Source organism: Lampetra planeri, chromosome 4, assembly GCF_965212315.1.
Source record: "Lampetra planeri chromosome 4, kcLamPlan1.2.h2, whole genome shotgun sequence".
NCBI lineage: Eukaryota > Metazoa > Chordata > Hyperoartia > Petromyzontiformes > Petromyzontidae > Lampetra > Lampetra planeri.
The window spans coordinates 27,143,548-27,158,614 of NC_136110.1; the positions used below are offsets into that span (position 1 = coordinate 27,143,548).

At 40.4% G+C, this 15,067-nt stretch overlaps 1 protein-coding gene across 1 annotated transcript; it reads left to right on the top strand.

Annotated features, from left to right (window-relative positions):
- The first annotated feature begins 12,473 nt into the window (after positions 1 to 12,473).
- Positions 12,474 to 14,835, top strand: LOC144717886 (protein LRATD2-like). Its single transcript, XM_078593634.1, has one exon. It carries the CDS (start codon positions 12,809 to 12,811, stop codon positions 13,586 to 13,588), a length of 780 nt encoding a protein of 259 aa, XP_078449760.1. The 5' UTR covers positions 12,474 to 12,808; the 3' UTR covers positions 13,589 to 14,835.
- The last annotated feature ends 232 nt before the right edge of the window (positions 14,836 to 15,067 follow it).

Consider the following 15,067-nt stretch of genomic DNA (forward strand, 5'->3'; position numbering starts at 1 on the left):
ACAGCAGGTAGAGACAATTGAGGCACAGTAATTGAATGCTTTGTTAACATTCCCCCATCCAGTTAGCTCACGTTGTCACACCTGGTGCTGGGAATTTTAAAGACCCATAATAAATCTCTCCACAGCTAATAAACGAGGGCCAGATTTGCTTACATTCCCATGTTAATATCCACGTGCGAAAACGTGCGTATGGACTTTGCTCACCAAATATTTTTCGCACGGGAAATGCCTCGATCATTATTTTATTCAACAGGGGGGATACGGCGACTGAGAAGAACAGACCCATTAGCCCCTGAATGCAAAAAACAGCTTAACAAATGTATATATTCAATAGTGTGTACACACAACATATACATTGAGTGAACATACAGTGTATGATGTACTTGTAACGAATTAGCATGTTCTGATTACGTGACAAACCTTAATAATTGGCTTTGTTGGGTGGTGGCAGGTTTAACAACACATTTATATTCATGCGATCTAACCCAAAAAAACTATATCACGGGTAGTGTATACATACAGAGCAGTGTGAACAATGGCCTTTCCTTTTCTTGACTCAAGGAACCATGGGTATTGGGAAAAATCAATTAGGAATCCCCTTTGCAAAATCTTACTAATCAAGTATATGGGTTGTGACCATCTGAAATGGCGTTGCTTGTTGGCAGGCTTGCACATCATCAGTGAGTGCAATAACAAGTGAAGAAGTGACGATGGGGTGGGTGGGGGGTGTGAAAACCAACCACTTAAACGCAGCCAATATGCCATCTGGCGGGGCACAAAGGGCAGATTTGGGATTTGAGGAGTGGGAGGTTTGGCAACATTGAGTTTTTGAGGAACAACGGCCCTATGGTGGAGGTTGTTTTCTTAGAATGGTGGGGCATTACAGAAAAAGTGTGTCTGAAAATAGGCGAAAATTCTGTGCTTTCAAAAGAAGGGATCAACACTTTTCAAAATTATTCCTTCATCTGTCTCTGAGCTGGTGATATACTCACTTAAGGCTGAAGGAAATCCCTCGTCTCTGTACAAGTCCAGGCCGCTCTGACTGGAACCGTCTCAGACATATATTCTTAGGTTTTTTTCCGGTTAAGTCACGTAGGTAAAACATTAAAATTAATAAAAGTAGAATAAAATAAAAGTCACGACGTTTCGGAGGCAACACAAGCCTCCGTCTTCAGGTGGAACCGTCACAGCCACGACAGCTGTATCAAGTAAATGAGAGATTGCAAGAGCTACCACTCCGTATATATAATGGTTGGAGAGGGGGGAAGGGCCAATTACGGCACACTTTTTATTCATATGGTAAGGTGAGGCTTAAGAGGGTGAGCCTTTGTTATGGAGAGGTACGGTTTGTGACTAAACCTGGCCTACATAACAATAGTGTGAAAAAAGGAGACGACAACAAAACATGGTAAAACAAGCCTGGCTGTCTATCAATAACCTGTAATAGTTGTCTGTCAAATAAGATTGGCCAAATAAACGTCGTGACTTTTATTTTATTTTACTTTTATTAATTTTAATATTTTACCTACGTGACTTTACCGAAAAAAACCTAAGAATATGAATCCTTGCAGTCACGAAAGCTTCAAATTTAGTCTCAGACATAGGTGGTATATATTCACTCCCTTGTTCTCCATGATGCGAAGCCCCCTTATGACTTGTCAGTCATGAGGATTGTCTCACGATATACTTCCCGACATTGGCCAGTCTGGATTGCTTAAGAGTGGCCCAGGACTGGCTTAGATGGTATTTGTCATTTTGGTTAGCCGTGACCAGAAAATAAACTCAGGTTGCCTAGTTTATAGTGCAGTGGCAAGGTGTGTAAATGAGTATCAGCTCTGGATTTCAGATGCAGTCATGTCAACTGCCATGCATTTACGTGGCAACAGCACGTTTTGCAAAAGCACGTTTTGCAAAAGCAGACACGTTGCTGCCTGGTTTTATCGTGCAGAAAATGTGAGACAAGTGAAAATGATCAAATTTGGGTAATACGTTTCAAATTTGATTAACGAACAGAAAGATGTCTCGAATTTCAGAAAATCACTGAAGGGTATTAAGAATTACAAATTATGAGTATACATGAATTGCTTTGCATAATGTTGCACTTATTTTAATGAACTAAAATGAATTAATTAGTAAACAATAACACAGTAATCGTAGCAATAAGTGCAAAAATTATATAATGAGGTTTGGCTTCATGAAATATTTTAACTTTGGAGGGTTTGTAGATTGCATTTTAATACAGCAATCGAATTAAAATGTAATCCTGTAGTGAGAAATACACATGGGTTGATGCGTTTTAAATCATCGACATGAAGTCTTATATAGTAGTACAATGTGCAAGGCAATACAACTCCCTTATTTAGTTTAGTATTTCATATCCTTGGGTCTTTCGGTAAAGTCACGTAGATAGGTTCAAAGAAAATAATACAAAATAACAGACCTATCCACGTGACTTTACCGAAAGAACCCAGAATATGAATTACTGCAGTCACGAAAGCTTTAAGTCAAGATTTAGTTACGTATTTGTGTTTTTTTTTCAGCACCATTTTTGTCGACAGTGTTGAGGCGCTATAGGTGGCATGATAAGTAGGAAGCATCAGCCAGCCGGTAATGGTTCCTTGCCACTGGCAGAAAGTTCATGGAGCGTGGATGACAAATTTACCTACCTACTTGTGGCATGCGCCGATGTCTCAATCTATTTAAAAACAATGGACACGGAGGGGGGGGGGAATTCAAGTGTCACGCAGATAGTAGGGCTTGAAACATTTACCCCCTCATCTTCACCAAAGAGATAATTATACCTTTTGAACAGTGGCGATTTTTGCAAAATACTGTAATTTCACACCCGATACACGTTCCCATTTTCTATGAGGACAATGTCTGTATTTTGTTTCCCCCAGGCTCTCTACTTGAAATATGTAGTGGAATATTACCACCTTAAATGTGTATACCATATTCTCCGGGTCACAGATCAAACTCTTTACACCTGTACAGAATTTGAAACGAAAAGTTATGGGTGCATCATATAATGCGGTATGTGTGTGTGTGTGCGCGTGTGAGACGAGCTTTCTATAACTTTATTAACACCGGGCACGAGTGTTCGGTAGTGTCTTACTTTCTGGAGTATCTCCTAATCCGGAGAATATAGTATTTCATTCTATATTGTGAAGTAATAGAATTCCCAAAGTTCTGCAATGCATGCGAACACCATTTTGACATAAGGTGCATTTTTCTTAGTGCACTTGTATTGACACTTTTCAGTGTACTACATTGCAGCAGTTTTTTCTTGCTGTGGTTGTCCCACCTGATGACGATTTGCTTGTGTTGCGATCGGAACGTCGTGATCTATTATGTTTCTACCTACGTGACTTTACCGAAAGAACCAATGCGTATATACTACATTGTATTCATGGTTAGTTTTCTATAAAGCAGAATACGAACAGCAAGCCTAGAAACAAGTAGCAATGGGGATAATGCAATCATTCACGATTCTTCTGTTTTGAGTGGCCAGTAAGTGTCTACTGGTGAGCTTGAGTGTGTGGTCATTCAGGTCGCTACGGGTGATGTCCCTGTTGGTGTTCTGCTCATGCAGTAAACTCTCAGGAGGTGGTGGGGGTGATTATTGATGGCCGCGTTCGTACATTTTCTTGATAGTAACCTTATGGATTATATCTCTGAGCAACCTCCATGGACTGTTTGGAGCATTGGGTTCTGGAATGATTAACAAAAATGGTTGTGCTTCAATGCAACACGTGCTTGTTTTGAAATATAAATTGTACCACTGTGTCGATTTTCGTGGCTGTGTTTGCTGCTTGAGTTACTCTGTGCAGTTCTGCACGATGTCCGCCTTTCGGCTCCACCTACTGGGAGCTTCTTCAGCCGTTTTGTTTATTTTGACAGCTCCCACGACAGGCCTGTATCTAAATGAGGCATTATGATTGATGTTACTGTACTGCGTTATAATGTTTCGGGACCGTGTTGACATTTGGAAGGCAGTTTGCATTCTATTTCCATTTTAATAATACTGTCCGTGGTTACTACTGGATACATTGAGATCCATTTGTTAGAGGACGCATTGCTAAAGTATTTAATGATTTTTTTTTAGGAGGGGGTGGGGGGTGTTCCAGTGTGCCATAGTCAAGAGAACAGCATAATTGGGTAGGTAATAATAGTAATAAAGACTGTATAAATTTTGATTAGAAGCTTTCGTGACTGCAGGGATTCATATTCTTGGTTCATTCGGCAAAGTCACGTAGAAGGGAAACAATAAAATAATAAAAAATATTAAACAATTAAATTCTCACGACGTTTCGACTGCAACACAAGCAATCATCATCAGGTGAGAATTTTATTGTTTTGTATTTTTATTATTTAATTGTTTCCCTTCTACGTGACTTTACCGAAAGAACCAAAAATATGAAAGACTATAGTTGTGAACAATGAATAATGTAGGCATTCAAGAGGGTTGTATGAGTATCTTTGGTCGAGGTTCGTCTTTTGATATCGTCTTCTATTTTTGTGCACGAAAATATGTGCAGGAGCTTGGTGCCGATCAATGTCATCTTCCCTGCAGGGCAGGTTATCGTTCTGTTTAAGGGAACATGAAAACGCGTAGCAGGTTGCCGGCAAGAAGCCTACTGCCCCCTCGCCCTATGTCTGATCATCTAAATATTTTGCATTCAATAACATGAAATTATATTGATTCAATAGTACGCGTACCGTACAGATAATAATAATATCACTTGCAGTTATTTATATCATTTGCGCTAGCAGCCAGCGTTCTTAAAATGAGCCTATTCAAATATTGTCCTGTACAATTACACATCCACATGATTGGAGTGGTGGCGCTATGGTTGGTGCACCGTGCTGTGAATCGAGTCACGTGAGGTTGATTCCCGACCAGCCGTCGGTGACCAGCATGGTTAAGTACGGTGTAGTCAAATTCCATTTGCAAAGGGGCACGGGGGATGCCTTCTCCACCATTCTTATGACTAAAGCTGTAAAATACTATTTTAATGAATAAATGTAAACCATTGCAGTAGTTATTCTTTGGTTCTTTCGGTTAAGTCACGTCTAAAGATAAAATAAGAAATTATTTATTTATTAATACAGCTCCAAAATTAAGATTGCAGTAGTTGACACATTAGAATTTGAATACATCTTTCAAGGCAACTAATGCCTAATTATTCACAAAGTACATGGACATATACGGTACGTAAATGATGAACGTTTCAGACTGCATTTAAAAAATATATTTAATTGTCACTTTTGATTATACATTTTTTTGGGGGGAAGGGAATTCACCATGCATATTTAAAGATTACCCTTGAATGTAATAGTATTTAATAAAATATAATTGTCTTTGTATGAAATACATATTGCACTGAACCACTTGAAACATGCACCTAGGTGATTGGCAAGGTCAAACAGGGCGCTGGGCTCATCCAAGAGAGGCAGCAGCAGCAGCCTCCCAATGAAGCGGTATTTGTTTTCTCCCCGGTAGACGGTTTAACCATTCCAGGCATTCACATCAAAGAGTTCTCTGGCTGACTGCCTGCTAATACTTTCTGTTGCAGTCTCACCCTGTTCCTTGGCTTGTGCTTCACGTTGTATCATCGTCGTGCCTGTTTTTTGATATGACAAACGTGAGTGATGGCAACTTTCATCCGTGCAACAAAACACACACAACAAACAACCCATTCTGAACGTTTAATTTAGGAAAGAAATTTGTTTTCTATATCCTATAAATGCTCGGTATTAATAATGTCAGTGGTGCCAAATAGCTTTTAATGAATCAACATTGGTAATGCACGTACTTTTATTTACAGGTAATGAAAATATGTGAAATTTTTTAAAGTAATTAATGCATTAATTAGTGAGCTTTATCTGGACAATATTAGAATGAATGAAAACCGTTATGAATTATTTTACTCGTGTTATTGTAAGTTTTATTCCATATTGCAATGACAGTCTTTTAATTAAATTTCCTTTAAATATGTAGAATAGGTATACTTTCTTAAATATGAATTCTGATGAAATAATGCCTCAAATGAAGTAACATTTGTACTGGGTTAAAAAAGTAAAGTTTCCAAAATTATATGAAGGATTATTTTCAAAAATAGTCACCGTAATTTTATAACAATACATCAGCTTGTTCATGTCAATATGTCACATTCATCTTTGTAAGGTTCGTCGATTTTCGCACGTCCAGGTAAAGTATTACTCGCACTGGGACATCTTTCACCCCCTTATAGCTGGCCATATCAACCTTTGCGTCGACAGGTAAGTTACTTGAAATGCATGTGTAGTGCCCCAGTGGGAAAGGAGATTTTCGCTCGGTCTGCTGCTCCTCAGTAATAGCAGTCACATCGGTTATCACTCCACACCACTTTGTTGGGCCCATCAGTCTTTCTTCCAAGCAACCAGGGGCATGTAGGCCGTCCCTGTAGGATAGAAACCCACATTTAAAACAACACAACAGCAACAAGAGTGGCATGCTACAGCAAATTATTCCAATCAGTTGTGAAGGATGTTACTGAAAGGACTGGAAGGAGTTGATTAGAGGAGAGGAAATGCATTCTGGGACAGCGAACCAGCCTGGATGATGTTTCAGAGATGAATATTTCTTGCTTGAATACAGCATGCAGATTACCAACGAAAGTAAAAAAAAAACACTCAAGAAAAATGACCGAGATGAACAAAATCATTCGGATTGTATTGGCAGCTTGGAGGTGAACTCTTGTGTGCTGTTTCTCGGATAAAATGACCTGTGACACGGAAGTATGCGAGCAATTCCCTTAGGTTTCATTTAAAGTTAACGCCCCCTCCAATTTAAAAGGACCCTTTTCCTTACACTTATCAGCCCAGAAGGGTGTGGACAAAAAGGGTGCGATTACAGAGCAATTTAACCTGCTATTACAGATTGGGTTTGGAATTCACTGAATCATGGGTTATGCTGGAGGCAAGTGAAACAGAACCCTAAATTACAATGGAAAAAGATTTCCAGTTTAAAAAGATTTCCAGTCTAAAAAAGATTTTCTGGAAAAAATATTTATTGGAAATATTTTTAAAACTGTAAATATCATGAAAGGGAAGAATAACCCATGGATCTAAAGTATGTTTTAGTTAATTCAATACATTGATAATGATTGATGTGATTATTATCTCACGTGCCTTTTGTTGTTGTTGATGTCATTGTTGGTATAAGAACAGTTATCTCTTCATTGGCTACAAGTGGAATTCCGAGTGGATTTTAAGATACTGCTATTAACCTAAAAGGCTTTAAAAGAGCTCACCCCAAATTACTTGCAAGAACTAGTACATTTATACATTCCATCAAGGTCCTTAAGATTTTCTGATCTCCAACTGCTCAGCACTCCCAGGTCTAGGTTGCACTCTTTATGGTGATCGGGCTTTTGTTATCGTGGCACCCAAGCTATGGTAACGCCTTTCCACTTGAAATCAGGCAATTAGAGTCCATATATATATTTAAGTCTCCTTTGTAAACCCAACTCTTTAAAGTGGCCTTCCCTCTTTAGTTTGGTCGGTTGCCCTGGTTCTGTTTTTGTTTCTTGCTTTCCATGCATTGCGCATTTGAATCCTCGGATTGAATGCGCATTATGAATTTAAATTATTATTAAAGGCTTGGAAAAACCCAAAAACTCACACATGTCAGCCCTTGTTAAGTAGTATGGATAAATTGATAGTTTTTTTTTATGTAAATAGCCATGAAAGCATTAACGAGAACAGATCTGTATCACCATTTCCTTTTCTTTGTTACAATGTAAGAGTTCCGAATAAAAAACGTGGTGGTTGGGAATGTTGACAAGTGTAAATGTACATTTGCATTTATTTTCTGTATAATTATAAGGGGTATTTTTATTTTACCAATGTTGGAGAAGCTGTACAAACTTTTCGTTTTATTTAACACGCAAGTGTGGTCAATATTCATAATAAAGGGGAGGGGGCGGATTTGGGTTATATTGCGTAAATATAAATGTGTCATTAAACCACCACCACCACCAGTCAACGCAGGCAAGTAATAAGGCTTGTAAAAACTTATTTGTTTATTCTTCACCTTTTTCGTCATACAGTATCCACTGTACACAGTGAATAAAAGTACACATACATATCGAAACCCTATATAATACATTGCTAATACAGTAGTTATTTTTATCATAAAATATTCCAGTGAATATGGTTCTGCTTACTATACGTATATGATAAGAAAACAGTGTTTGTTGTTACGCTTATATATTTCCGCATGTCTTCTGGTAAAGTTTGTTCTGAATAAGACTCCTCGCTCTGACCTTCATTTGTCACCATTATGCTAAGAACTCATTTGCGAATCTTTATTAGCTTTAAGGTGGGCTCGAGTGCCTGGAGCATATTAAAACTGCACAGTATACATCGTCTTCTTAAGACCTAATTGCCAATAGGAGTAAATTAGCTCTGGAGTATTCCAAGATACGAATTGCAGCTCCCGCACAAATATGTACATAAGTGCATTCCTTTAGGCATACCCTTAGTCCACCATGACTATAGATATTCAGTATTATAAATTTCACTCAAGTAAAACCACTTCTGCTCAAATGAGCATTAATGCAGTGCTCATCTCTTTACAGCCCTTAGCCAGTCCTGGATAATGCCCCAATTTTTATGGCGTCGGTGAGTCTTATCTGTCGGACATCCACCGTTGACTCCCTCACAAAGTGGTACACTACCAATGCTATCGACCCAGGAAGGATGATGGGCCGAGTCATCGCCTTACCGGGATTCGTACTCACAACCTTCCGATCCCGAGCCGCTCGCTCAACCACACAGCCACTTGGCTGGTGCATTGCCGCACCTCTGCATAAGGCTGGTAAATTGCAGGAGATGAGTCGTGCGCTCTTAATAGTAATTTACAAAGTATAATGGTTTAAATGTGCACAAGTGTGGCATTAATATTGTGCAAACACTGGTTCACTTTGTCACTTAACACACTGTTATGCCTTGCTTATTGTTTTTTTTTTACCTTCGCAGAGGTGTTTAATATGTGTGCTGTGTTTTCGCCGTGTTAAGGCTGTAATGAGAATTAACAGAGACTTTTATTGCAGAGCAATTTGGTGCTCAGCACAACATGATTAATACCAGAATTTTAAATGTGTGAATTTATTCACGTGCTCTGATTTTTTCTCATATGGTGTAAACAGCTCCTGTTATTCCAATGTGTTATAGAATATTCCGCATTTATTATCGTCACCGTTTTCCACTGTGTATCAAATGCCCTTGAATTTACCGAATTTGTTTCATTATTTGTACTAATTTAAAAGCAATGTTGGTGTTTGTATCATCCGAAGAAAATTCATCGCCAGAATTGCAGATGCTTGACTTCTTTTGAGCGCACGATAATATGCAATGAACAAAAAACATGAATTTTTCATGGGAGCAACTATTAAACAAAGAATTGTGATTTGAAATCAATAACTAGAAAATATATAAATCATTACAAATTGAATCAGAACAATCTTAACATTTTGAGATCCCTCCGGATATGCCAATATTCTGCTGTGCAAAATGTATGAATAAATTAATAAATCAAAAGGCACATTTACATACTAACGTTCTGCAGGAATTCCTCGTGTGTGCGCCTATGTAACAGCGTATCGCTGGCCAATAATAAGTAATATGTTTTTTTTTTCTCTCTGTGCATTAGCTGTCATCCCTGTAGAATTAAAGCAGGACAGACTAATAAGCGTCGATACAAACGCACGGGCATGACAATACTCCCACACTCATCTTGCCATGGAGACAGAGGGTTTGAAGGCTGGCTTGATCAAAACAAAGCGAGCACGCACAGTAGTAGCGCAGCAATATCTTGCTCCAGTCTGGACATCCAATTAACGAGCTGGCAGGTGAACCTCATGGCACGTAGAGGAAACAAAAAAAAACCGCACACATGCAAAAAAAAATATCCATGTACACATTAAATCGCACGCCCGCGCTAATGTGCGCGCAGACTGTGAACAACACACGTTCATGGTCACACGGGCGCATTAGAGTTTGGTTTTTTTTATTTCGGTGTGTGCAGGATTTTCATGCGGTACGTTATGAATCGTGCGAGCTGCCTTTGTGGTGAAGCGTCAATCCAATATCCATTTCCTGAGGATGTGTATTTCTTAAGTGTTGGATAAGGTGGGCGTCAGATAGCATGTGATTTTTGCATGCACTGGATAGAAATGGGCTTTTTTTCAGTTTTATACGCTATACTTTGTTGGACAAGTTCATTGTTGATGTCTAAACTTGTGCCCTGTTTATCCTTTGTAAAAAGAGCTGCGATAGTTTTTATTTTATTTTAAGATATGGCATGTGCACAATGTGCCATTAAAATACAACGATGCAGTGTGCATGGAAGTATTTTAAACATCATATTGTGCATGTAGAAATGGGTCAGATTATTGATGTTTACGCAGGCAGACAAAAGCTGTTACATAAATGACACCACTCCCTGTGTTACCAATGTGTCAATTTGTAACTCATTTGCTGGATCATGTTAAAGTGAAGATGATTCAAGTGTTTCATTATAAATGTACGGTTGTTTGTTAGACGAGCCTTAGGGGTTGTAACAAAGATTTAAACATAACAAAAATATAGCTTTCATGTATTATTCAATGATACTATAATAGCAGAATAGTGTTTCACTGCATGTCTGTAACTGTCTTTCAACAAGAGGGCAATTTAAATTAATCTCACACCAAACTGATTCCTGTGAAAGTTATTCCATCTCTATTGAAACTCAGGCTGTGGTCCATGACAAGTGCTCTTGCTATCTTTCTAGGGTCCTTCGCGAGGTCGTGTGCCGTGTGCCGATTGGTCGACGGGCGCTTGAAGCGGCACACCTGCAGCCAACTCAAAGGTAATGAGCGACGTGGATGGGGGGGGTGAGGCTCTTGTTAAAATTAACATAAGGGGGGGACTCGACCACTTGCAACGTACCGGCGGGGATGTTCACTTTTCACCGCAGTGTGCACAATTCCTTACACAGCAGGTGGCAGCAGGCCCTGCGTGAGTTGCGTTGCATTGTTAGCGCCTATGTGAGGATTCCTTTTTTTTATATTTTATTCATCCCTAGATTTCTATTTTCATTCCGGTGGGAAATTGTGCGAGGAAATAGTTTGAAGAGCCTGCAACCATTACTCGGAAAGTGGTGCGGTGTGAACAGGAGACTATATTTTCTGCATTATGACAATTCTTATATTGGAAAAGGAGTGATTCCTTTTTCACGGAGCTACAACATCAATGCAGATAGGCCATGCTATAAATTGGCTGTGCTATATATCAGGATGGGAACATATAGCAACTAGAAAAGCCCAAATGGTGCTGATGCTTATTGCGTTTTCTGCCCATGCTGCCATCCATTTATTGTATCATATATCAGGGCTTAATTTCAGCTGTAGCGGTCCAGGGCTGAGCTCTAGAAAGATTTCCCCTCCCCCCTCAATAGTAGGGGGTGGGGCGGGGGTCCAGAGCATTGGGAGTTGGGGGGCCCCAGAATATATTCCATGGCGAATTAAGCTCTGGAATGTATCATATTCAAGTAGTCAAATGCGCAGCGGAATTGGTTAATCAAAAACCATTGTGAGCAAATAACTGTGAATTGAATTCAATGCAAGTAAATACATAATTACGTGTAATTATTTTTTTCTGCTAGAATCAACTTTATGTCACAGTTAAAATTACACAGACACATGAAATCACACGATCGCTATTTTTAATATGTCCAACCAGACGCCAGTTGTTTGCTAATTGTTTTAGCGCCGAACAGCATGAGATTACGCGGTGCGGTGACATTTAATTTTACTTTCCCGAGAAGAGAAAAAAAAATCGATGATTTCACGTCGTTTTTTTTATTATCTCGTTATTTTTCTGTCGTTGGGAAGCAGAAGCTTGGGATGAGTTGAGCAAGCTGTGAATGATGAATCGTTCCTCTGGAGGGCTGCCAGCTTACCTGAGTAATTACTCAAACTTGCACTCCTTGCGAGTGTTTATGAAGCTAGACGGAGGCTATGCAGGCAAGCGGACGATCTCTGGATAAATGCAGGCTGTGCCAACCTGCGCTGAATATCGAAAAGTGTTCCTTTGTTCAAACACATCATTTATGAGTGTGACATTTGTAAGTGATGTATATATGTGCGCTCCAAATTATTTTAGACAGTTTTATTTGAATAATATTCAACCAACAAAATTTTCATCCGTATATATAAACAAAAAATAACACTGTATGTTATCATACGCGTTGCTATATTTTGTTTTATGTGTGCTGCGGTGAAGGGAATTTACAAAACAATGTTTGTTGATTGTAAATATTATAGCGCAAAAAAGAGATATCCGTTTCACTCCGTGAAACATATGACACGTAGACCATTAAATAACACCCCTGTTACTTGGTACGGCCCAGGCATTGAGCAACAATTGTGCAGTAGGATGTTGAGTGCCTGTGAATACTGCACGAGGCTACGGGAGAGGCAACTGTAATGTTGGGCTTTTCCCGCACCGCGGCTTCGCAATTGAGAAGTTAATTCATTCCTTGGAGTTGGGCACTGCACGTGCGTGTGACCCTGCTTGGCGCTGGTTATTCAAGGACGGCTGCTCGCTGGACAGCATCTATCTATGGTGAATGTGCCGTGGGAATGTGCTTGTGATTTCTCAACAGAAGATAGCGTTTCCTGTGTGTGTGTGCAACTATTGACCCAAGAAGCGCAGCCCGTCAGCACACTGTAAAAAAACTAAAACTGTTCCGTGGCAGACACACGCCAAATTGAATGCGATGGGAAACCAGGTGGAGCGGCTGACTCACCTCACGTACAACGAAGTCCCCACCGCCGACCCCACCGGACTAGATGCTGACCTGGGCTCCCAGATCGGAGTCTCCTACATTTTTTCTGACGAGGAAGAACACGTGGAGGAGGGCAGGATTTCAACAGAGGACACGAACACGGCTGCCCACGATGACAGCGGCAACGATGACATCGAGTATACGGTGAACCACAATGACAAGTGCATCTTCTCCAAGCGCAGGACTTGCACCAACCTGCGCACGTACCTGCCGGACGTTCTCGCTGCCCGCTGCAAAGCAGGTGACCTCGTCGAGTTCGTGAGGGCCCTCAAGCAGCCGCATTGGGCCGTGTGGGTGGGCAACGGGCAGGTAGTCCACCTTTGCAACCAGGAGATCAAGAGGGAGACGCTCGCCCTGGCCTCGCGCGGATGGCGTGGCCGAGTGGTCAGCGACTGGTACCGCTTCAAGCCGCTGGAGGTCGAGCTGGTGGTGCAGAACGCGTGCAAGCACGTGGGCCCTTCGCGCGGGGTGGCCGACGCGCGTTGGCACAATTCGGAGGGCTTCGCCGCCTGGTGCCGCTACGAGCGGCGAGAGTTCAAGAGCGGTGGCGAGATCCGCATCGGCAAGCAGCCGTACACGCTCAAGGTCTACCTGGAGGAAGAGCCCATCGCCATGAGCTTCCAGAGCCTGGAGGATGTCATCGGCGAGAGGAGGAAGCGGGACATGCAGGGGAAGGGTGCGCTGCTTCAGGAGCTGAGACAGGAGCTGTGACGGTGGAGGGGGAGAGCGATGCGGTGGTTGAGCATAAGGAGGGCGCGGGGGGAGTGGGGGGTGTCACCACTTTGGCGTGTTCGGACAAGTTCGACGTAACCCCCTCTGGGATCAGGATTTCAAGTGGAAAAAGACGTTTTGCTTTCGTCAACGAACAGGCCGTGTAATGCATTCGTGCGTTGAACATGTTTGTGGATTTGTTGGGAGGTCAGGTTATCGAATTGGATTTTTTTTATTTGGCGCGCCGTAAAATCTATAAGAGAAGTCCAGTGATCTACGGTTACATATTAAAAACGTTTATTAGCAAATGAACTGAAATTACAGTGTGGACATCGGGTTTATTTATTGTTTAATGGTACTCATCCTGGCGTGTGTCATGACCAGGTTTGCATTTCAATGTGCGGCTGCCACAGCGTATTTTTCCTCTTCTTGTGGAGACGCACAAAGCAATACTCCACACAAAGAGGAGCAAGTGGCAGAAATAGAGGTTGTATCTCATAAAAGATTTATGATCAAAGGAGGAGCCCAGCGTGCATTTCAATTTCAATATATTGAGAGAGAAAAAACTCAGAGATGTGATTTTGTGGACAAGATGTGACAGCATAATGGCAAAAAGGATAACGGTACGTGGTTGCTCAAGATTAATATTTCGATAATTATAGACGAGACAGTACAGAGAACATTTTAAATAAAAACAATTATTCCATTATATATTTCATAAATCCAAAACGCCTGTTTTGTAATGTCGCCCACGCTGACTGTAGTGTTTCAAATGTAGCTCCTTTAACAGTGATCGGTTAAGTAGTTTAAATAATTGCTGTAGTATCATTATTATTATGATGCATAACCATTTTCTGCCCGGTCAATGCGCAAGCATTAAGACTGGTTGTTCAAGAAGAAAAAGCAAAATAACTTTAGGATTTAATTTCCCTCCAACGTTCGCATAGTTGCTGGGGTATGTTATGCAAATTACTTCATACTTCCCTGCTCACAAATCTCTGTTGAAATGTTATAAAAGCAATCGAAGAATGTGGTAGGTGGATAGGGGTGTGAAATCTGACGTACCAGAAAAATAATGTTTTTTATAGAATATTTTGCAACTGTACATGCTATTTCTAAGAGTATAACTACAAAAAATTACAGTCTATCATACCACATGAAGCGCATTGTATTTTGTGTCCATGGTTTTCTATAAAACGAATGAGCATTCACTGTAATTTGTTGAAATAAAATTATCTGCTGGATTATATGAGAAACGTAATATCTTTATTTTCAATCTTGCAATGTTATGAATGACTTCCCTTATCAATGATTATGTTATTTCAGCTGGGACCTGGGACCTGTGACCTGGTCAAGGTTAAAAAATATCAGTCACCACATCTTATTTAAAAAAGAAAAAATTCTGAACTTTAGGTGACACGTGAATAAAGGTGTTGTTATCGCTGCCTTTGCCTGCATGATGGATTCATCTCATTTGTT